Below are 23,918 nucleotides of genomic sequence, written 5' to 3'. Positions count from 1 at the left end.
GGGGCCGTCGGCGGCACCGGCACCGGGGCGCTCTTCCTGCCCCTCAGCGACAGCGAGCAGCAGCGCTACTCGGAGCTCTTCGCGCGGTGCTGCCCGCCCGGCGCCGCGGCGGCGCTCCCCGAGGCGGCCGCCGGGGGCAGCAGCGTGGGCGAGCTGTTCCGGGCCTCGCAGCTGCCCCCGGACACGCTGCACCAGGTGCGTGAGGGCCCCGCCGGGGTCCGAGCGGTTGGGGGGGTGCGGGACGGAGGCGCCGTGCCCGTCCCGCAGCAGAGGGTCCTGCCGTCCGCGCTCTCGGCGCCGCCGGGGCGAAGGGACAATTCAGGACGCGGTGCCTGCGGCCCCGTCTGATCATTTCCCGTGTAATAGGCTGCTGCCAGCGCAAAAACACTGTTAGAACCGCGCATTCATTCACATGGTGACGGCTGTAAATGATGGGGGGGGGGGGTTGAGGCTGCTTCCTACTCTTTTTTTTTATTATTTTGTAGACAAACTACTAATATTTCTCATGTTCAGTGTTCGTATTTATTTTTCTTTCTGATGTTTATCTGTGAGGGATAGGTGATGCACTGTTTATGATTTTGCACTGAGTCACTGGAAGAAGTTTGTGCGTAGCCCCGTGGGGTATATGTGCAGTCTCCCAGGTCGTTACTTCCATGTGGCTYCTCAGAAGGACCTCCTAATGCCATCAAGACAACTCCGTTCCTAGGTCTCTGAATGCTTTCCATTGATTTTAAATTTTATTTGTGTGTCTTCTCATCAATTTAAAATGTTTTGGTGGAAGAGAAATCTGTAAGTAAAATGATGTCATACTGTTTATATGTCAATACTTAAAAGCAAATACATTTTGGTAGAAAACGAGGCTTTCAGACTAGTCGAGTTCTAGAAGAGACTCGCAGGAGAGGTTATGAGGGCAAAGACCTCATTAGTTTTGAGGAGGAGCTTGGTCAGTTTGTGAGAAGGTTTCTCTGATGCAGTTTCCTGTGACAGTGAAGACCTGGACTTGGTCTTTTCCACCTGTGGATTAGTATTTTGACTAATGCACTGTAGCTGCATAATGCTTCTGGGAATAAACTAAATGTAGGTAGAGTAATGCTGATTTTTTTTTTTAAATAAGGTATAAGGAATTTTATTCTTCAGTGGTTTTTATTTATCAAGCAGGAAAAAATCACGTCAAAATTGTGCTGAGGTATAGCTAATACCTGGCCATGGTCAGAGGGTACTAACTTCCTCTGTTCTTCTTCCTGAAAACTGTCAGGCCATTTCTTAATGACTGTATGTTATATAAATTTATATTACACAAGTAATTCTGAACTAAAATGATGATAGTTTCTTACCTGAGCAAGCGTATTTTTCCTCTCTGAAGTTGCACTGTTGACCTGACGTGCAAAAAAAAAAATGTTATCAGGCACTGTAGTACTGCTTTGTTTTGAGTTAGACTGTGGTCTTAGTCTTGTGGTGAATTCAGTGATGAAAATAGAGATTTAGACCCAATAGTAGGTCTTTGCTGAGAGGAAGAAGAACTCATCTAATTTCAAACATGAAGACATATTTAAGAAACTTACTAAAGCCCAGTCAGCAAATTTCTGTAACTTTGGTATTAGTAATTTCATTAAAGCTTTTTCCAAAGAGGTATGGAAAAAAAACCTCTTATTTTTGCTACGTAGATCTTTACCATATCATTTAAGTTATCATATCGGTATCATGACATTTTGGGGGAGTTTGTGTGAGCTTTTTTTCTTTTTTGACTGCAGCGTGTAACTCAAGCCTGGCAATATTGTCTTTTTTGTTCATCTTGTTGCTTTTTACTATTTTAGTTTATTCCCAGGTATATTTATGATGTGCAGAGAATGTTTCCTGGAAACAAATCTGTAATTGGCTTTAAGAATACTCAGATAATAAGGCTTTTGGGGTTTGAGGCCGTTTCTCTTCCTCCTTCCTGCCCTCCCCCTCTTGTTTGTATGACATTATTCACCATGGAGTTCTGGTCTGTGACTAGAGCTCCCATCCTCAAACCGCACTATGGTCCAGTATTCGTACTAACATTTACAGGAACTTAAGAAAAAATAATCTAACATAATATTAAAAAAAAAGGGGGGGGGAAATGTGGATGTTCTGATGGAAACTCCCCCCACAATATTGATTGTCGGAGATTTGCTCATCTTCTGAAAATGCAATCCAATAGTTTCTGTTTAAAAAAAGGTCACGTTCTAACAAAGATGGGAACAAGGCATAATGGTGCATGGTATCTGTTTTCTACTACTACAGGAAACACCCATTTTAAGCAGAGGAAGCTTGTTTGCATTAAGATACATGTTTCCTTTGAAATAATTGGACAGTGAAAGTTTTCTTTAAAAAAGGAAAAGATGACCATGCTTTTAAAAATCCCCATGCTCTCACAATTAGTGCTTAGTATGCAGGTGTCACTACTGACCCACTAAGTAATGGTTATGCTTAGTTTTGTCAGGTCAAAAATGTGGAGATTTGGATTAGAAACCAGTTTTGGTTTTCAACTAAGCCGAGTCTGCTCAGGCCAGAAGGTGCTTAATGCCATTCTCAGGTTTTTGTTTGGACTAAGAGGCAACTATGTACCATTTCATAAGGTATGTGCAATTTACAGATTTTTATTCTCAGGGTATTCACTGGCGAGTAGTTTTACAGATTAATATGGTTCCAGAACTGGCATTCAGTGCCATGGCAAAATCTTGAACCTGTGCTGTTATCTTCAAGGATTTATAGTTGTGTAAGAAATGGGATAAAATTTGGAGAAGGAAGAAGCCTTTCATTATACAGCATTTGATCAAGATTTCTTGTTGATCAGGAAGATACTCTCAAATGTCAAGGGAAAGGGCCTTCCACACTCTTTAATTGTAACATTGAGTTTTGCGGTCTAGACAAAAATCAGGTGGGTGCACGTAGGCTGGAGGGCTGTTGTAGAATATGGCAACGGCCGTAGGGAAGAACAATGGCATGTGCTTCCAGGCAACAAACAGGCAAGGATTTTGTTTTGTTTTAGGGTTAGTTGCATGATTCAAGAGGTTGTTTAGGTGAAGCAGGCTAGGTAATAGAGAACAGGGAGGTAATGGGAGAGAACGTGCCAGCAAAGGAAATGCTGGAATAAATTGAAAAAATCCAAGAGCAACCAGGTCAGTAGGAGCAGATGGTGTGCACCCAAGAGCTCTGAGTCTTGCTAAGAATGAAGTGATTGAACTTCTGCTAAACAGAGTTTTGTTAAAATCAGCTGTTCTGCTGAGCAATAGAATACAGCAGAGATTGTACCTGTTTGACTTTTTTTAAAGAAAAGATTGAAGAATTACTAAGAATTATTTCAGTTCTGAAAAAATGGTTGAAGTTGTAACTAAAATTAGAATTCTAAGACAGTTTACAGGACTGAACTGGATATGACGGAACAGAACAGCATATTTTTTTGAACTATAATACCTCCCTTGTGTGCTGAAAGTCTTTGACTATCCATATAATGTGGTTAAAGGCAGAACCATTAACATATTTTATTTAGACTTGCACAAAGTCTGTGGCAGATCTTTCACCAGAGGCTTGTAAAGTAGCTCTGTAAAATGCCTACAGTCTGCTGCCTGAAAGATCCATGCTAGGATTGTTGGGTTTTTTTTATGTCAAAGAAGGAAGGAAGAGACTAGTCATGCGACATGCAGTTATGCAGACTGTCAGAAATGGAGGAAACTGAACAGCATCAGGTGCACTTAGTGGATTTACCCATGTTGGTCAAATTCTAAATGGTGTTTCCTATGTTTTGGCTCATAATACAGGAAAAAGGAACCAAATTTAGCCCAAGGAAAAACATTCTCTAAAAAATAAACATTCTGAACTCATTGGGGTTGCAAAGATATCACTGAAGCAAAGGCGATCCCGAAGAATACTTTGTTACATAGAATGATATTGATAACACATTATTAGGGGAGAAAGAAGGCAAAGGGACGCTAGCAGGGCAAAATGATTACATGTTGGAGCAAGAGGGACTGCTGATGACCCTTAGTAGATGACAGCAATAGATTAGCATGTCCACAGGAAAAAACTATTTTGGGGATTTGTAGCTTTTTTTTTTTTTTTTTTTTTTTTTTTTTTTTTTTTTTTTTTTTTTTTTTTTTAGGACTCTGATTGGTTAGGTGGATGGCTATGCCCCTTTGGTATGACCCCATTGAGAAAAATGAGATGGTGGTGATCTCAAAGGGTGTATGCAAAGCTGAGGAGTCTCTCAGGTTGTCAGTAATGGTTCATTACATTTATGCTCCCTGAGTGTATTAGGATGTTGATACCCCACACTAATTGCTGCGCCCCAGGTGGCTATTATGGTTGTTTTGCATTGTCTCGTTTTGGGCAATCAAGTGTGACCTGATTTTAAAGCTAAGCAGCAGTGAGTACAGCATCTGCTGCTTGGATTACGTTATCCCAAAACGCATTTCATTAGGTATACAAAGACTGATCTATAGATTCCATATAAAATAGTACTTTATGTAGTTTTCACCCACTGACTTGCAAAGGAGAGGTATCGTGCTAGTTTTAATATTTATCAGTATTACTGTGTGTGTCTGAAGATTCTTGACTGAGAAATTAGGGAGCAGGCTGATAGGACTCAAGTTTTATGCTGAAATACTTCTTCTTTTATGTTAGTTTTTGATTTACTTGATTAATTCATACTTTGTTGTATGATGTGTACATTTAAATTAATTTCCAGTTTTATTAACCTTAATCTTATTTGTAGGCTTATATCAGCAGAGATCCAATTTTATTAAGAAAATGCATTATTTCCTCTACGAATGAACGAACTGCATTATTTTGAGCTCCAGGGATGCCAAGTACTGACTGTATGATGCTGTAGCTACACAGATGCTGCATTATTTAGTTGGAGCTCTCCTTCTAGATCTGTGTGAATAGAGAATGCAGACCAGTGATCTTGCTTTTCTTCCACATGGTTCGTGAGTTAATTTGTGTTTACGGTGACTTGTTTCCATAGTTACAATGAATTTTTTTAACCATTTTGTGTGCAAAAAGCAGAAGTGTGAATTTATTTAAAAAATTGCCAAACTTGTATTTCACTAGAGAAATGCCAGTAAGGTGTTGACTTTTGTTTACATTTTTTTTCTTAAGCCTAAATTACTGCCTGTATGATAGCAGGAATGGGATTATCTGTCAGCCTAAAACCTTTTCCCTAGACAAAAAGAAATAAGAACTGTGGCTAGAATATGAGCTTTTTGAGAGAGGGAATTCTGGATTTACCATTTCTTTATGAAAGATAAACTTAACTCTGTTGTATACCGTTACGGAATTTGGCGCTAAGTTGCTCTTAGTCTGAAAATGTGATTTAGAAAACTGAATAACAATGAGTCCATCAAAAAAGTCATGTTGGGTAGGAATACACATGGAGAAATCGCATCCTACTGCCATCTTTAGGTGAGGAAGAAACAAAAGGGGGGTACAGTTTGAGTAAGCAGTATAGCAAGAAGAGAAAAGGAAAACTGACATTTCAATACCAGTAGTTCTGRCCACAGTTCCCTAACCTGTCATTGTCTTTTTAGAGTCATAAGCTGTATTTATGTAAGTAGGAATATGCAAAATCCAGATGTAAATAACATAGTAGTATTACTTAAAAAAACCCTCCTAAATTAGACCAAGGTAAAGGGTAATATTTCTCATGAGGCAATCTTGATGATATGTTCCATTAAGAAACATTCAAAGGTCCTAGTACATCTCTTAAACTATCATAGACATAAACTCTTATGTGGTTAGTAGTTTTGAGTGCCTCGGAGTTGAGCTACACAGTAAAAGATTTCTAGATGCTGGTATTTCCTCTTTCTCATGTGTGTTTCAAATTGGTCTCTAAAACCAGAGACTTCCAGAACTGCTTGTCATATACTTCCAACACGATGGTGAGAATTAGCGTGATCAGGGTCTGCCATTTTAACCTTATCTTCCAAAGAAATAAAAACTCGATGTGCCAGTAATCTTCAAAAACTATCCAAGAGGGATGGAGGTAAAAGATCCACTAGGATGAAGAGGAATTTATGCTCTCATACTTCATGACAGATTGCTGTAAAATGATCCAGGAAACCTAAATTCTTCTCTGACTTTTTTTTTTGTTGTTGTTGTTACATATGTTTTTGTCGTGGCAGTCAGATAAGTGCGGTGGGTTCACTAAACCCTCTTTTAAGTGTGCATCTACAACATTATGCTGTCAATATTCTAAAGTTTATATCCATGTTGATTGATCTTGTTCATAATCTGTTTTGCAAGGGAGGGATTATGCATCGAATTCATCTATTTTAATGGCTGCATCTAGTGCAGACACCCCCACAAAGAAGGATTGGTGTAAATTCTGAGAACATGAATTTAGTTGAGCTAAACTTAGCAAAGGACTGGATGATTTTCAGAGGTGCCTTCCAACCCCAACTATTTTGTGTTTCTGTGAAAAACACAGCTTGCTTGCTAGTAAAAACAAAAATGTTGCTATGCTTATTTAAAAAAAGATTGTACATGCTTTAATGATGACCAGCTAATAAGATCTTTATCTAGAAAAATAAGTAGATAGTTCAAATACAAACCAAAAGTAAAATTAAGGTCATATCTCTTCAGACTTATGTAATGTTTTAAGTAAGTTCTTTCTGCCATTGAATCTGTCCTGCATGGATTAAGGTTAAGATGCTTCATGTTGAGTATTGTTTTAGAGTGGATGGTCCATTTGAAGAGGAATTTTAAGAAGTTGTCTCTGAGAAGTGCCCCTCCAGCATGTTGTCACAYCATGTAGAGCATGTCTACGTTGTGAGGCCAGCTTGAGTACTCTAAGCAATGCTGTAATGTCACTTAACCTGGGTGGAAGCAGCTGGAGTAGGTGGACACTGCATGAACAGATATTCCTGAGTCAGCATTGCCTCTCAAACCGTAGGCGATGTTAAGCTAGTATAAAACTGTTTTATAAAGGGCTTTAATRTGCTTTAACTGAGAGGCATGGAGTTAAAGTAGATCAGTGGAAGGTGCTAGCTTTCAGAGTACTCCCACCCAGACAAGTCTACTTATGAATGTTGGGGGGGTGGGAAGGATTGAACAAGAGGAAGGGGCTATGATGAACTTTTTGATGGGTTGAATGGTAGAGAGACATGCAATAGGACATGAAATATCTCCGCTTGAAGCTAGGCCTACTTTAAACTAACAAGAAATTGCACTTTGACTGTTACATGGTCTCTTTGTACCTGGGTGAGTCATTCATGGGACTTTCTAATGAATATAAATTAAGGAGCACAGTTACAAGAATGTCCCACTTAGAGGAGCACCTTTAACAAACATATTTTGAAAGAAAAGTCTTGAGAAACTTTAAGTAGCATGGCTATCAAAGCACATTTTTCAGTCAGTGCTTTCTTCTGCTGCTTTATTTTTGAACTCCACAGATTTTTCAAAGCCACAAGCAGTCTTCCCTCTCAGAAAAAGCTGCAAATGGTCCTTGTAGTATCTTGTGTTTGTATGTGCATAATCCTGTAATCTGAATGTGCAACTTGTGTCGTCCTGTTCTTTAACAGGGGATGGTAAGGAGCTAATCTTTTGAACAGAGCCATATTTGAAACACTGGATTCAGATTTTATAATTACTGTTGGCTTGGTGGCACTGAAAATTTAGAATCGGCTAATGGGAAACACTAGGTGCAGAAGCTGAACTAGAATTGAGACTGTAAAACGTGGCCCTTAGTGTCTGCCTGCTCATTATGATATGAGTCATGAAGCTGAATTATACCTTTGGTAGCAAATGTCTGTAAAGAGTTACTTTTTTGTTATTATTATTTTAAATTTCAAGGTTTTTGGCATCACCCTTTCAGATTTCCCCCCMCMCMCACACCCCCTAAAGTCTCCCTTTCTACCCCAAGAAACATTTATCAGAGAAGAAGAATGTTTCATTTTGGATCAGCTTAGGTAGGTAATGTTTCACGTTTAATGCGTTATTTACTTCTGGCATAATTTACAGAATGATGTCCCAAGGAAGCCAAGATGATGGTCTTTCAGAATAAAACGATGTGTCTAATCATTTGGAAAACAGGATGAGAGCTATGAACTAACAAATACAGTTAGAATTATTTTGTTACCAACTTGAAACAGTAAAAGGTTGAGTGAAGTACTTAGAGGTTTAAAATGCCAAAAATAAATGGGGAGGGAAGCAACCTCAATCCAGTAGTTTTTTTTCTCTCTCCTTTTTGAAGAATTATTGCCTTTAAAAGAGCATCTTACTGTTTCCTTAGATGTAGGCTGCCTTTCCTTTGCTACCTACGTGGAAGAAAATGCAAATACAAGATGGGCTATTAAATGTGCTATAAAATATTGGCATATACTGGCCATTGTCACTGGAGACAATATAGTCTTTGATTCTCTTGATGTTGCTCTTTGAGATCCTGTGTTCTTTAGCTGAATTGAGGATGAGCACACGGTTCAGACACAAACAAGCAGATTCTCACTAAGTGATGCATTTCAACACATAAGGTGCAAACATGTTGGATGAAATTATAATTTTAGGTTTTTGTTTAGTGATGTGGAAGGGAGAAATTTAAGCTGCTTTTACAAGTGACGCGTTGATTGGAACTATAGTTAAGTGGGGTGGAATGTGAAAGAAGGGCAGAATGTGTCCTCTATGCACACTGTATGCAATGAAGTAATCAGCTAACATGGTTACGCCTTGAGTTAAGAAATCCTATGATAACTCTTTAGTCTTATAAAAATAATCTCAGAACTCTCAATGAAAGAAGATTTTAATTACTGTCATATTGATGAAGATAACTGCACAACTAAAGAGGAAATGTTTTAGACGTTTGCTGCGTTGCTTTTAAAAACACCTGCTGTAGTTGTAAGCTACTAGGAAAATGAACTCGGAAAACATGCCAAGTGTGATAAAACAGGATTGGTACAGGGAGCGTCAGGTTTTTGGGGTTGCCAATCTAGAAAATCTCATGATCAAATTGGCAAAGGAAGAAATTCTTTTTTTAGAAAAAATTACTTAATGAAATGGGAAATGCAGGCTGTATTTGGTTTCTACTTGTGGTAAAAAATGCATCTTATGTTGTAGTGTCTCTCTTTTTTTCTGTATTAGTAAGGTCTCATTTTGTCTGCAAAGCTGAATGAAACTCAGAATTATAGTTTCATGGAAAATACCAGAATTTCTTCTGGTCATAAGGCAAAGTTGAAATATCAGAAATGGTCACACAAGAAATTGATTTGGAAATGTTAAAAAAACCATCATTTGAGTTTACTGAACTAAACCAAAACACTTTGTTTTGAACAAAACTTATGGTTGAAAGATGAGTAGATGTGGTGCCTGCCATCTATCTAAGGAGGATTTGTCAGGGTTTCCATGCATGTTTACCATCACTTCTTGGATACTAACTCTTGTCATTTTTAGCAACTTGAAGAACTTCTTACCGCTTCTTTCAGAATGTTACATTTTTCTTCTTTTTGTTCTGTTAATACTATTTTAAATATAAAAGATTGAGGGGTAGGAGGTACTGAACATCAGATCTGCCATGCAGAGTTGTCCATAATTGATTCTTATCCTGAGACGTTAGAAGCAAAAAAGGTTAAGTCTCTATTTCTATCATTGATGAAGCTTTGGAAGACTTAGATAACAGTGACTGCTAGAAATGTTCTCCTACTTATGCTTAGCTATGTGAACATGTCCCATATTAACAGGAATATTCCTAACCATCCGTTCTTCTCTTCTATAGACTCTGAATTCAGTATTAATGGTAGAAAGGAGTCCTGAAAATTTTCCTTTGGGCCCAAAATACAGTAACTCTCTTCTGAAACGGAATAAGAGGAAGAAACCGAATACAAGGCTATTTCAAAATAATAGCATTTTTCTCTAGAACATAGTGGACTGACTTCAAGCCTACCTGCCTGGTTTGCTTCTGGGTTTGATAACTGTAGTGTTGATGCCTTCCTACAGCTTTTTGTGCTTCTGATGCTTACATGGGATCTCTTATGTTTCTGGTAGGAAGCATCAAGAACAGACAGACTGATACTAATTTCTCTTTATAAGGAAATAAGAAAAGTGGAGACATTATCTGAGTATGAGAAACCTAGGAAATAGTAGGACAGCAGTGAATCTAGTTAGAATCTGTGGCTGTGAAGGAGGCTGGAGAGAAGGCTTGAAAGAATCAGCAAGGTGGCCAGCGTGTGCATTGGAGGATACCTTGTTTGGTAGAAGATGAGAAGGCAAAAATAAATTAAAAAAAAAAATCCCAATTTTGTTGTCAGCTGCTGTTCTCTGTTATTGAGTAATAAAAGGCAGGAACCAGGAAGCTGCTTGTTTCTGTTTTTTATTAGATACTTTAGATACCCTGGTGATGAGCATGTTATAAATATAAATGTTTACTGCAGCTAGGACATGAAACAGACTGGAACCTGGTAACCTTTAAAAAGGGATAACGTAAGGTTTAAAATTATGCTGATGTCTGGAGCTTCCTACAGAGTCCTTGAGCAGTGTCATGAAATGCATGTCAATAGCAAAAAAAGCAAAACCAAAAACACTGCACAGCCGAAAGCTTACCCAGTTTTTAGGCTGAGTTTCTCATGAAATGGCAAAGTTAGAAACAAGGAGTCTCATCTTTCCGTTTTCTAGACCTGATATATTATGGGAGTATACCACTGTAACAAATAATATGCTTGGCTTTTTTTGTGTGTGTTTATATTGTAACCTGGTGCTAGCCACACTTAGCTACAGACTTTTTTAAAAACAGCGCTAAATTATTATCCTGAAGATATATTATACTTGTAAAGTAATACAGTCATGAAGTCATGCCTCTCGAAACACATTGAGTGTTTTGAAAGGAAGGAACCAGGATACGCGTTAGGATGTAATGGTGTTATAAAGTCTGGTACCTCACAGCATGATAGGCCCCAGTTTAACTGGCCAGAGCAAATATTGTTTCAGGATAAGAAAGAGCAGCCTTGAACCATACTGATGTCAGAAAGAAAATAATTCTTAATGTTATTTGCATTGAGTTTTCAGTCATTTTATTTTCCTTCTCTCTGTTCTCAGCTGCATCATAATAACTATATCTTTTATTTGAACTAATCTAAATCAAAACTGTTCTTCTTGAGGAGAATATTCTCCTAAGGAATATTTCCTCAGGAAATGTTAATTAACTCTCTTTAAAGACCGCATTATTTACCATACACGTGTTTGATTGCAGGGGATGTGTATGAGAGATAAGACTTCAGGCTCAGCCCGGCAAGGTGCTTTATTTTACTATAACTACCAGATTTAAGCCCTATAACATAAGTAGGACACTCCAGAATTGGGGTAAAGGTATTCTGTTCAGATACTGAGGGACAGATCTTAAAGTAAACAACTCTCAGTAGGTGAAATATCCAAAAGGGCAAAAGTAAAGGATAAGATTGTGGATTTTTTTTTTGTTGTTCTTCACTATAGAGTTTAAATTATTTGGCAGCATCAATGTAAAAATATTAGTAACACAATCAAATTAATACTGAGACAGACACAGTAAGCTTTGGGTCCTTCTAGTAACTTGGTCATTCAAGTGTAAGTTTAGTTTCAAAATATGCAAGAGTTTGACATATTCTAATGAAGAGAAAGGTAATGTGTCAAGGGCTGTAGATGCGAAGTACATTAAAGAAACGGATTAGTGGTGCTATCTAGTTTTCCTTGTTCTCAATTCTCTTCTAATTGGAAAATTCTGTTAATATGTAATGTCTTCAATAGATAGTTGCAGAACTGTCCTATGGTCAAACTGGCAATTGCCCAAAACAACATTTCTGTGGTTCCACAGCCCCTTCTAGGTGAGTGGCATGATTAATATGTGACTGTACAGAGCACAGAGAAGCACCTAGTTTGTTTGGAGTAATGAAATCATTTGGACCAACTCTAAGTATTTGAACTTCTGTTTTGTTTTGGCCGTTGCAGGACACCGCTTTTTTCCAAGCAATATTGTATAGCAATTTTCATTCATAGAAGAGGTAAAAGCATTAAGCCATTTCAAAACCAGTTCACCACTGCTGTATTRTGGACAGGGCTATAGTTTTGTAATGAGAAAGCACAGCAGAGTTATGTACTTCCTAGGGAAAGGTGAATTTGAATCATTAGCTAATATACATTACCATAGTGAACCACTTCCCAAACTTACTGCTTAAGTAATTTTGATCTAAAATACTTTTCCTTCCCATGAAATGTGAAATACAGAATGTTTGTTTTGCTTTGCTGCTGATGCTCCTGTTCTGTTACAGCTTTGCCCGTCTGTGGTGTTAATATCTTTTTATGATATATTTGGTCCTCTGTTGTGTTAGGCTTTTCTAGTAGTCTGTCTGGGAGGATTGCTGTGAGTGGAATTCCAGAAGTGCTCACTTGCAATCAAAATGCCCAGCCTACTCCTTCCTCCCTGGCAAAAGTAGCTTGTTTATCAACAAGGTTGCAAGCAGAATGTGATAACTAGTTATATCCTTTTGTGTACATCCATTAGTCTCATTAGATACCAAAGTAGACTGTCAGCATCTCATGATTGATGGTTTTTAGAAGGTTAAACAGCTCAAGACACACTTGAGTTTTTGTATGTGAAATTTGCACTGGTTCTCCGATAGGAGCTTGCTTAATGTGTCACCATGCTTTTTATGCAACACCAGCTTTCATCTCCTGCTGAGAATGACTTACCAACAAATGTGGGTTTTTTGGTTTTTGTTGTTGTTGTTATCATTATATAGCTAGCCACATGTATATATTCCTGACAGGTCTTGCCATTTAGTACATAACTGTATAGTTTCAGCTTAAGAATGAGCACAAGTGAGAGTTATGGTCCTCTCTGTTCATCTGTCTTAATCTAAAATTTACCAATTTCCCATGTCATAGTAGGTAAGATCAGCTGTGGGCTGGGCTTTTTCCTGGTTTGCGAAAGAAAATGAGGTTTGTGCAATAATGCTGTTGGTTCACCCCAGTAATAACTTCTGAATCTGTTAACTATTTCAACAAAATTTCACAGCAAATTGAGAAGCTTTGAAGACATGAAGTTCCTAACAGTTATGTCTTTTGGATAACTCTTAGGAACTTAATCTGTTCATTGGTCATTTGGTAAGAGGTGACCCTGTTAGTTTTCCTGCTGAGGGAAAGTTCCCAGGGTGAACTCAACCCATATTCAACATCAGGGAATCTGTATGGGAATATCACCTCAAGACAAGGGTCCAAAGAAAATTGGGATTCATTGCTTCTACTGTGAACTTTATCTTAGAGCGAATGTTGTTATTAAATAGTAATTTGGGCATGGGAGAAAAGACTGTTGTAGACCAGCATTTTAAAAGTTACCTTGCTAATGAGTAGAGGGGAACGAAAGGGGAAGGTGAGTCTCTTTCTCTGCTCCGTGGGGCTATTTTTATGACTCTTTTTGCCCTTCCCCCTTCCTCTTCCTATGCTGCTCCACCTGCTCCGCTCTTTTTCTTCCTTTTGATTCCAGCTGGCAATTTCAATAAGCCAAGAAAGTTGCTGGTTCAGCAGTTCTCTGCATCTGCCAGGAAATAAATAAATAGTGGGAAGAGAAACGGAAGGGATGTGTTCTTGGTCTTTTTTGTCAGCTTTACTTAGGACTTTTTTTAATTGTGTGCCTTGCAAAAATGTTTTACTGTGACACAATTTCCTTCTAACTAGAGCTGAATGCTGTCACCTCCTCAGTTTCCTTAAATTTCTGGCATTAAGAAAAATACAAGTCCTTCAGTATTCATGCGTCAGAACTGGATTCCCTTTTCTACTTTTATTAAATATGTCATTGCCATTCAGAGGTGTAGTGTAGTCCCTTTAAGGCTTGCCAGGCGTTATTTTTTGTTTGCATACCTCCCTTCCTCCTGGAAAGCTTTGTAAGGTGTTTTGTTCTGCATGCATGCAGGTAGCTGCAGCCTCAGTTTGATCTCTGGCTGGCTTTGCGAGTTTGTCACTGGGTCCTATAAAGTCTTTCAAACTGCCTTTTTGGGAAGGTGAAGATTATGTGCCAGCACTCCTTTTGCTCCTTTTGTGCCAGTATCTTTTCCTAGGGTTTCCAGCCTTCGTGCCTGCCATCTGCCTGAGGGTTGTAGAGAACCTGCCTGTTGACTTTATTTGTTTATTTTTTAAATTATACTTAGACTCAGGGTTCCCTGTTACCCCAAGTGATGTCTTGCCTTATGTCTGGGATTCAGAGGAACAGGTGGATTATGCTTGGCCCAACATACAGGTGAGCCCCTTACTCACATAAGGTGCCAGCTCAGCATGCGGCTACTAATAGCTGCTTTTAAATTAAATAGCCCGCCTTCACTGTCAGTTGCTCATAATTTTCTCCAGTTTCTCTTTTTTGGCTGAAAGTAGACTTTTTTCTTGAAAGCGTGAGAGAGAGAGAAAGTTGGCGAAGTCTAATTCCTGTTTTTTGTGAAAGGAGACATTGATTTCTCCACTCATTTTTTAACAGGTTTAGTTCGTTTAGCTCAGATTCTCTGTTGATTTCTCTTCAGAAAGTTTCATTGCTTGTGGTGCAAGAACTGTCTTTACTGCAGTGTCTGACCTGTGGGACAGACCGTCTGCCTGATTCTCCTTCATAGTGACACTATATCTTAAAACAAAATGTCTATCTTGCCATGGATAAAGCTTCTTATTTATCTGCATATCTATTACATTCTTACTTAAAGAGGATCATGTCACCTTTTGAGAGTATTTACAGACTTTTATTTATGTATAGTTATCTTTTTGTAAAATTCAGTGCTTTTGTTATGAGTAAAAATGAGCAAGAGACTTTTCATACTGTGTTCCTCTCTCTGGTCCCTCTTTTTCTCAACTTGGAAGGAAAGTCTGCCTCATTTTCAAATTTTCATTACAGAAATGTTTAGGCATAAGCACTGCAGAGAGATATTTCCTTTTTTCAAAAACCCCAAAACTATTTCCAGTGGAGTTTACAAATAACAAACAACACCATTCATCTCATTGCAGGAGCATTCCTGTTGTTCTTAAGTAAATAATTTTAATAAAAATTATGCAACAAAAATTATTTAACGAAACCTAGTTTTGAGCCAAATTTTGCTTGACGTATCCCTTTTGGCTTGTCAATGTGTTTGAGGGTTTAAACTGCACAAAATGTTTGTGACATGGTTTGTTTGAAAGACTATTTGGAAGGTAAAGTAATTTTTCAGCCACTTAATATGTTATTGTTAACATTCTTACATAGTGTGTTGAGGATTGTTACTCAATACAAACACTTTTGCTTAAGATGAGCTAGTATTTTATGAAAAATCAAAGCCGTATATTAGTAAAAGGCCCTGTAAGGTACATGTTGTTGGTCTCTTTGAAAAGTGTGAAATCCTATATGCTTTTGTTTAACCAACTTTCCCAATCTGGAGAGCAATTTGTTCTGAAAATACCGGTGCTGAGCTTCTGCTGAGATGTAGGAAACAGCCAAGGAGCCATACGTTTATCTCTTTAGCCTTACTCAGTTATGTCTGAACAATTCCCCACTCTTTCCTTCATTATTGACTCTACCATTTTCAGAGCAAGAAACTGGTGGAGAATAGCACCAGTCTGCAGTGATCAGGGACATTTTTAATATACAGAAAAAAGAGGGTTTGATCATTTATAAGAGAGACTGAGCACTGAGACAGGACTTTGATTATCACTTTTATTTTTCAAAGCGTTAACAGGGAGTAGAAGAAAGGATATTCAGCAAAAGCACGTCTGAGAGTTTGTAGGTGTTAGATGCTACTCAAAATTAATGATGTTTGCTGTTATGTGAAGAGATCACAGAACTGATGAGGTAGGGTCAGAGGACTCTGTCCTCCAGGAGAATTGCTGAGTTTCCCTCCTCAGCCCACTAGCTCTCCCTCACCCCTTGCCTTGCCCACTTCATTCTTCTCGGGAAAAAGGCAAGTGGTAGCATRAGCACTTCATAGCACTTCTCATATGCCAATGGTAGCATGAGCTTTAACTGGGTCAGAAATACTCATGTCCTGACTAGCTATCTGATGCTGTGTCTGCACAGAAGAGGGACTGGGTTGCACCAGCCTTCCCACTGAGGGCGGTATTGATTAGACATGTTAAAAGTTGGAGGCTAGGAAGTTTGTGTCTCTGAGACCTCTCCCCTTCTTTTGAACTGAATAGAAACCAAAGCTAATGGGCTTTGGAAATTACTGGGGAGAGGGATAGGCACAGTGTGATCATGTAAGGCTCATCTATATAGAAACTGGACTAAAAACAGGTGTGGAGAAGACAAGACCTAATGTGGTCACTAGGCCACCTTCTTTTCTACAGCAACAGGTGGTCCCATTTCTGTAGCATTCCTGAACAGTTTCTTGACTGCTGCTGCTGATGAAAACTCTCATTTCTATAGGCAACGTGTTCTAGTGCTGCCTTATCTTTACTATTGGGAAGTTTTTTTTAAGGCTTGTCTATGTTGCTCTGTGTCCTATCTATAGAAGGTGTGAAGAACAGATTATTTCTCTCCCTTTTAAGCTGACTGTTTTTATATCTCCCTTTAGTTAAATGTTACTCCCTCAGTAATGTTGTGAACTGTCATTTGAAGTTATGCTTGTTTGGACATTTTTGCGGCAAATCTTGATAAAATAAAATTTAAAAAGAGAATTTTTCTTCCAAGAAACTTGAAGTAGCATTTGCTAATGAGGAATGGTACAAATATTCACATCAGACATAAGAATAAAAAAAATATGGGTGTGATTCTTCAAAGAATGGGAAATTTCATTTTGGCTATGTCTGTCATGTCCTTGTGATGCCCTCTGAGCAGACATCCCAGTTCCCCTGGCTTCCAGGACGGTCTGGCCCCATCAGCCCGTGTGGGACTTGGGCACATCCCAGGCTCAGGACCTGTCCCACAGGTCTCTGTAGGTACCTGCTGATCCATGGGGTCCCTGTGCGCACCACATGCGGCATTTGGCTGCTGCAGGCTGGCTGACACTACTGATTCTCATTGTGGGCCTTGATGTAGGCTGCGCTGATTTATCTAATTTAATTTCAAGTGAGGCTGCTTCAGCTGTGCTTGAACCTCTCTTCATAGAGGCACTCTGCCATGTGGGAGGCAAGGCAGGGTCCTAAAGTTGAAAACCACCYGCTAGCTCTTGAGTAGTGCAAAATATGGTGTTACAGGTCTCGACTCATTTGGCTCTGTGTGGCCCCTCTGCGTGTCTGCAGCTCTCCAATATACTTTTAAAGGTGGTGTAAGAGTTGTAATATTTGCAGTGTAGGGAGAAACCCGCCTTACAGGCTGCATGCCACGAGGCTCCGGTTGTCTGCTGTGTGCCAGGGCCGGCAGCATGAGGGTGCATGGTGCTGCGCCGGCATTGCAACACCGGGGCCTGGCAAGGGGAGCGTGACCTGACATGGTCCTGCGCACGCTGCCTCGTAAAGTGGGTCCTGGACCGATACAGTCGCCAGCCCGCTCTGGGGTTTTTGCCCAAGTGTCTGCTCAAGAAGGGATCCCAGGAGCAAGCGTTCAAGCAGTGTTGACTAGATTCCTGAAGGAAGCCAAAACACACCTAGCAACTACAAGATTTTTACCATCTGGGGCAATGAATTATGTCCAGGGTCATTTCCCGCCTGGAGACCAACACCCTTGATCGAGAGGGCTAATTCGTGCGTTCATAGAAACGTTTTATTTTCCACCTAGACAGGCTTGAAGTTACAGGCCCTGAAGATGTATTGAAACAGGGGATTATACTGCTGGGCATTTTGCCAGTTTGTTTTTAAATTCTGGTTTTAAAAACATCATTCCTACTGCCAATGGCTTTGTCTTGTAGTCACATATATTCTTTGCCCCCCGAAACCAATCTTGGTTGTAGTCCAGAAAAAGAGGCCTGTTCTCAAAAGCCAGTTTTCAAAGAGCTCTGGTTGACGATATTGGCACAACTCTGTAAAACTAGCCCCTCTATAATGGCATGAGTTCATAGTAAACCTGTTGAATAGGAAATGTTTCTTATTCATTCCTTGAAAAATGAGCATATAATTGGGGCGAGATAAGGTGGGTGATTGCCATTTTACATGTCTGTCAAGATTTATAGAAGACAAGCAATTGCTGTGAAAGTAATTTTATTACGGAGTGCTTAATAAGGAGACTTTAAAAAAAATGATAAACTCTTAAATTGTTTGTTTTGTTATCTTCCGTTTTGTTCCTCTGGGACTTGTATTCTCAAAGTTTGATTTGACTCCGACTTGTCCAACGTGTGGTTTTTTGTTTTGTTTTGTTTTGTTTTTTTTAATATATATACACTATGTTCTCATCTGTGGGTCATGTTGTAGGTTTAGACCTAAATGGAATGTAAATATCTTACACAGGAATTCAGATCTAATCCTTTCCAAAGTTTTTGTAGAAAATCAATTTCCTGTGAGGCGTGTCAAAACTTTTAAGGTTCATACTCTCTGGAAATGCATCCAATTTTTTTCTTTTTTTTTTTTTGCAAGCTGGAAAAATATCTGATATCGTTATGCAATACGAATTGTTTTATTGAGCTTGATGTGCAATAATTACAGTTGTGTACCTCGTTACAATTTCTTTGTTAAAAGTGTGAGGAGAAAAAAAGGATTTGAATCTTTCAATTTGAATTAATTCTTCTTGATGTTGAAGCAGGGAGCCAATATTTTCAGCATCCTGAGAATTGTTATGGAAACAATTCTGAGGGTTTGAAAAACAGTTAGGGCCTAGTGTGCAGTGCCCAAATACTGTGAGATTAAAAAGAAAGGTACGAAATATAAATATCCTCCATCATAAACTATAGTTTATTTGGATGATTTTTACAAGACTTGTTTATTTTACATTTTGACATGACTTGGAACATTTTTCACAGTTTTTCCATGATCTTTTACTCAGGAAGCTACAAATAAACAGTAGATTTCTATATTTCCTCACTGTTTTTTCAGAAGAAAAAGGTAGCACAGTTTGTCTTTGTTTGGCAAAATTAAAATCATCCTGGTTTTGTGCATACCTCAACAAGAAAATGTGAATCCATAAGCATACAGTTTTTTAAAGTTGTACCTTTCCTGTCAGCAATAAATAACTCTTTTTGTGCTAATAAGGTATGTACAGTGCAGAGATTCAGAATTATTTGTGACATCAACCTAACCATAGCTTTGACACTGTAGTGAGTTTATTCTTCTTTTCAGTGGTATCTGCACATGCATTCTGAGAATAGACATTCCCCCCCCCCGATATGAGTTTGTACTGTCAGAAACTTTTCAGGAAATTAGGAGCTTTACTTTTCTTCTTGTATAGTACTCAGAGTTATAGTTAACTTTATTGGTTCTAGTTAAAGCAAACCATTGTTTTAATTCAGAATTAACATAATAGCATAGATTATTTCAAAAATCTTTTTATCTTGATGTAGCATTTTCTGTAAAATCTGAGGGTCTTTCAGATAGCAATTATTGCAAAATATGTATACATTGTTTTGTTTTGAAAAGAAAAAGTACTTGTGGGTAAATGTGTTGAGCTTGTTTGTGTTCAAAATAATTGCTCTTTCTTTGCCAAAAATACTTTGTTCATATATTACAAAACATTTTTCATAGAAAGTTAGTGTGACTAAGAAGTTGTGAGAGGAGGAAAGAAAAAACCTCTCTTTTGCAATACTCAGCAGTGAGCCCACACTGTGATGAGAAGTATGTCACAGATGGATGTACTTTTTCAGTTACTTTGCAGTTGGATCAGCGCCCATATATCAGCGTCCATGTAAAACCAGCATTTCTTCCCTGTCCCTTTCCAAGCCCCACCAACTTATAAGGCAAAAAACACTGTTTTATCTCAACTCTTCTTCCCCTGTTCCCTCCCCTCCACCTACTCCTAAAAACATTGATGAAAACAATCTAAATTTACTCTAACTATTTACATATGTGGAAAAACATTCTCTCTTCTTGACTGAAGACCTAGTTTCAACAGCAAATAAAATTAAGCCACAGTTAAAAGATTAAGTGAACGAATGTAGCAATATATTTTTTTCTATTTTTATTTAAGTTTTTTTGTTTTATTTAGACTTTTAGTTTCAATAAACTATCAGTAATAAGAACATCTGAAATTTAACTTCCTACTGTAAAATTATACTTGAGACATCCCAAGGTGACAGTACTTTCTGTAGTAATATTCTTGCAGTATAGTAACAGGTAACAGATAGGTAGAGCAATATTTGTTAGGTAAGACCAGAGCGAAAGGGAGAATCAGAAATAGGACTTTCTTCATTAAGCATCAGAAATAAGACAACAAAGTAGCTGTTGAAAGTCCGCTAAGCCAACAGATTCCTGTGCAAAAACATTGAGGGAATTAAAAGCTTAATTAGTTCCTTCACCCTCAGGAGTTTAAATGGTTTAGGCATGGAAAGTAGGGGAAAGAGTATATATTGGGTATGTACTAATGCTTTTGCTTATTGTCTGTTAGGCTCCAATCTAACAAAGCATTTAAGAAACGTAGGGTTTTTCAGCCCATGAGCATTCCTAGTGAATTCACATGGGGTTATTTTAATGTGAATCTAGCAGAGAGAAATCTTATGAATTGTACAGCTCTTACATAAGAAAAGAATTCCTATCCCAGACATACAAAGAGTCTGGGCTTACTAAAATATAAATTTATTAAGTCTTTTGTGATTTTGCTTTTTAAAGCTGCTGTACTTGCCCCCCCTTTGTGTATGCGTTATGGAGTTTTAATTGCATGCTAAACTATTTGCTCTACGGGATTTCTTTTTCATTTAGTGCACAAATTGTGCAAAGTATAAGGCAGAGGGTTGTGAGAAGAAAAAGAGGCTGCTGCCTTTAAGACATGAATTGGCACAAAACACAAGCTCAGTTTTTTGGCATCCAGCTTTCATTTACTTTAAGCAATAATTCGCCTAGAGATTTCTGCTTAAATGTAAAATCTACAAATGTTAAAGAATAAGAAAGAAAATAAAGGAATGTAAAGGAAAAATGATTGTTAAATAGTTTATTYGCTGTCCTGGTACATGGGTTTAATTTCCAATATTGAAACAAAGTAATGCTAAAAATGAACAGACATTGGGAAAAGCTGCCTATGATAAGCCTTTACAAATCCTTTTTAATGTAATACGTAGTAATGTGCACAGATGTCTTTTTGTTTTTCTAGATTAATTCCAGAARGTCCTGTGAAAGAGTCATAAAAGCCTCAGAGCTGATATTTTAAAATGCCTTGGCTGCTGTGATATTTTGTCTTAATAGTGGAGGTATATTAAAATAAGCATGTTGTTAGTTGTTACATTAAGACCAAATGATAAGCTCTGAATAATTTAGCATTTCAAATATGTCGCGAACTCCTGCACATGCAGCCTTGCCGAGGGCTGTAGAACAAGTTTTGTCACTGTTGTGTTTTTTATGTAGTTTTTTGTCTGGCCTGCCCTGTACTTTCATTTTGGTTAAAAGTAGCAATGGGTGGAACTTCTACAAAGCCATTCTTTTCTAATGTATCCCTGCTGAGCTCTTCTACTTGAATGAAGGAACAATGCACAATAATTGCTTCCTATAGCAATTACTAAAGCAGATTGTAAATAATAAGCATGGGACGCAACAAGCTTTATAAAGAGAAACTTGAAGTTGTCTTCCTAAGGCAAGTGCAGATTTCTGGCCCTGTTTTAGGACATTATCCAAATAATGGGTAATGTTCTGTTCATGAATTGTCCCATTTGACTTCAATGGGATTTCTTGCAGGCTTAAAGATTAACATTGGGTCATGTACCTTGTGTGAAATGAGACCTACATCACATATCACATCCTTATAAAATGTGCGTATGGAAACAAAAGGCAGAGGTATCAGCTTTCATTTGTTCAACGTAAAAATGGCAAAATGTTATTTGTGACTGTGTAGTAGGAGGAAGCAGATACATGGGAATTATTTTTCAAACAGTTAAATATTTTGTGTAGAAATTTGTCAAAAACTTTCTTAAAGGGTGTGGGGGGGGCTCCCCACGAGAAAAAGATTGGTCAGGTTTTATTGGGCTTTTCCTCCCTGCTTTTCGGATAGTAGTGCATGTCTCCTTGCAGTGATTAGTGCTTTTGGAGATCTAAAAATCACCATATGGTGTGAGCCACAGTTTGCTTTCCATTTTACCTGTCTCTTCACAATCAAATAAATCAGCAATTCTCTCTCTACCACGTGTTACATCTTTATTATTTTGCTACTTTGAGCTATAAATGTTTGTTGGGTATTGCATGTTGTCTCAAAGACATAGAAATTAAATGGGATTTGCATACCTATAGGAATTGTCAAAATAAACTTCAATTTAGCTTGAAAATCTTAGCCATTGGCTTGTTGCTCCCGGTACTGTAAGTCTGTGCGGTTCCCTGATGCAGTACAGCAGATACCTGTTTAGAGAAAGGCCTGGTATAAGAATACCTTCAGCATCTTTGATTGAAATCTTGGAAGTTGAAAGCACTATCTGACTATCTGTCTCACAAGCTCAGATTATACTATCATTTTCTGTTTCTAAAGAAGGGAGGGAAAGGTTCAGCAGAGATAGCAGAAGCAGCGATGTGTGCTGGATCGCGCAGCCTCTGTGATGAATGAGAAATAGGCTGCACCGTTAGTGCCTTCTGTCTTTCCAGTATGAACCTGCCTCGGCTGTTCCAAACAGATTCACACAGTTCAGATTGTTAGGAGGGGATGTTAGAAAATCTTTTTACAGAATTTCACTTCAGAGTTACCTGGCTGTCAAAGAATTATGCCCATTTCAGTTGAGTGAACGCTCTTCATAACATGTCAGTTAGTTTTAAATCATACAAATCTTCACTCTGCTACCAAGAAGGGGAGATTTGGAAAACAAACTTCATCTCTTGCTCCCTTGGGACATTAAAACAGACATAATTTAAAGCCTTCTCTGTGTGACTTTTTTTCTTTCCTTTTTTAATGCACAGAATTTCTTTTCRTTGTATGAGTAGTTTGGGATAAAAAGTGAGATAAGTTTTGCTAAATACTTTGCTAAATCTTTAAACCTGTGTTGCTAGAAGTTAATGCTGGATAATAATCTCTTTGGGTAATGCTATGGAAGATTTTGCAAAAGAGTTGTGATTCTTAAGTGGGGTACTGTTTGCTTCTGCAAATCATGGTAATTGAATCCTACAATTATTTTAAGCAATAAAAAAATTAGGAAGGGAAGTTTGATGGAAATAAGCATAGAGGAGTTGCTGAACTGAATGTTTAAGCGCTCATCTGTATTGCAGTGGCCAAAGTTGGGGGGGGRAAAAAGGTGATAAAAGGTGAATTATATGAATTACATGTTAGACTTATATTTACAACGTGCTTTAGTTTTCTATATTGGAACCAAGGCAAACAAATAGACCCAGAGGTATTATTTTGAGTTCTGTCTTGCAGAAGAACCTTACTGTGAACTGGATCTTCTATGGGAGAGGGCATCCTGCTTTGATACATGTGCCAGGCTTTCTTTAATGAAATCACCAAACTTGCGGTTAATAACTTTGGTGCTGCATTTTTTTTGCCAGCACTGCAACCTGTCAGTCACCAGTTGGATCACAGCATTTCAGTGGGGTCTGGGGCTGTTTCCCAGCTCCTTGACCCAGGTGTGCAGGACGGGCCATGCTCCAGGAACACACCTCTCTCTCTGTGCCCCTGCCCCGTGCCTCCTGCCCTTGGAAGGAGCCTTGGACATGCGCCCAGGGCGTTCAGCCGTGGAGCAGGCTGATCCTGGGTGTCGCTGGTGCTCACGGGATTCGTGTAGCAATCCAGAGTTCAGCGTGACTGCAGAAAATTCAAATTTCTGCTCCGTTTTGGGTGGCCGCCTGTCCTTATTTTTAAAAACTAGTCTTATTCTTTGCGTAATTGTTGAAGGTTATTACCTGCCCTGTATTTTAAGGGGTTTGTCCCAAAAGTCATGGGAAAGCTGAATCAATTAAACATTTGTGTAGAGCAGGGCTGAGCAATGCTTGATTTAACCCTTTGTCTCAGAGTA

General features: G+C 38.5%; 1 protein-coding gene across 1 annotated transcript in view; it reads left to right on the top strand.

Annotated features, from left to right (window-relative positions):
• REPS2 (RALBP1 associated Eps domain containing 2) overlaps window positions 1-23,918 on the top strand; it is a gene marked incomplete at its 3' end in the record, with an annotated part of 88,262 nt that overhangs the window by 33,703 nt on the left and 30,641 nt on the right. Inside the window, exon 3 of the mRNA XM_026089622.1 lies at window positions 2-195. Coding sequence (XP_025945407.1) covers window positions 2-195 — 194 coding nt within the window. The remainder of the gene's footprint in view (window position 1; window positions 196-23,918) is intronic.

Source organism: Apteryx rowi, unplaced genomic scaffold (genome assembly GCF_003343035.1).
Source record: "Apteryx rowi isolate R43461 unplaced genomic scaffold, aptRow1 scaffold_823, whole genome shotgun sequence".
NCBI classification, from domain to species: domain Eukaryota; kingdom Metazoa; phylum Chordata; class Aves; order Apterygiformes; family Apterygidae; genus Apteryx; species Apteryx rowi.
Note: the sequence above shows the minus strand (reverse complement) of the source record. Positions and strands in the feature narration are given on the sequence as shown.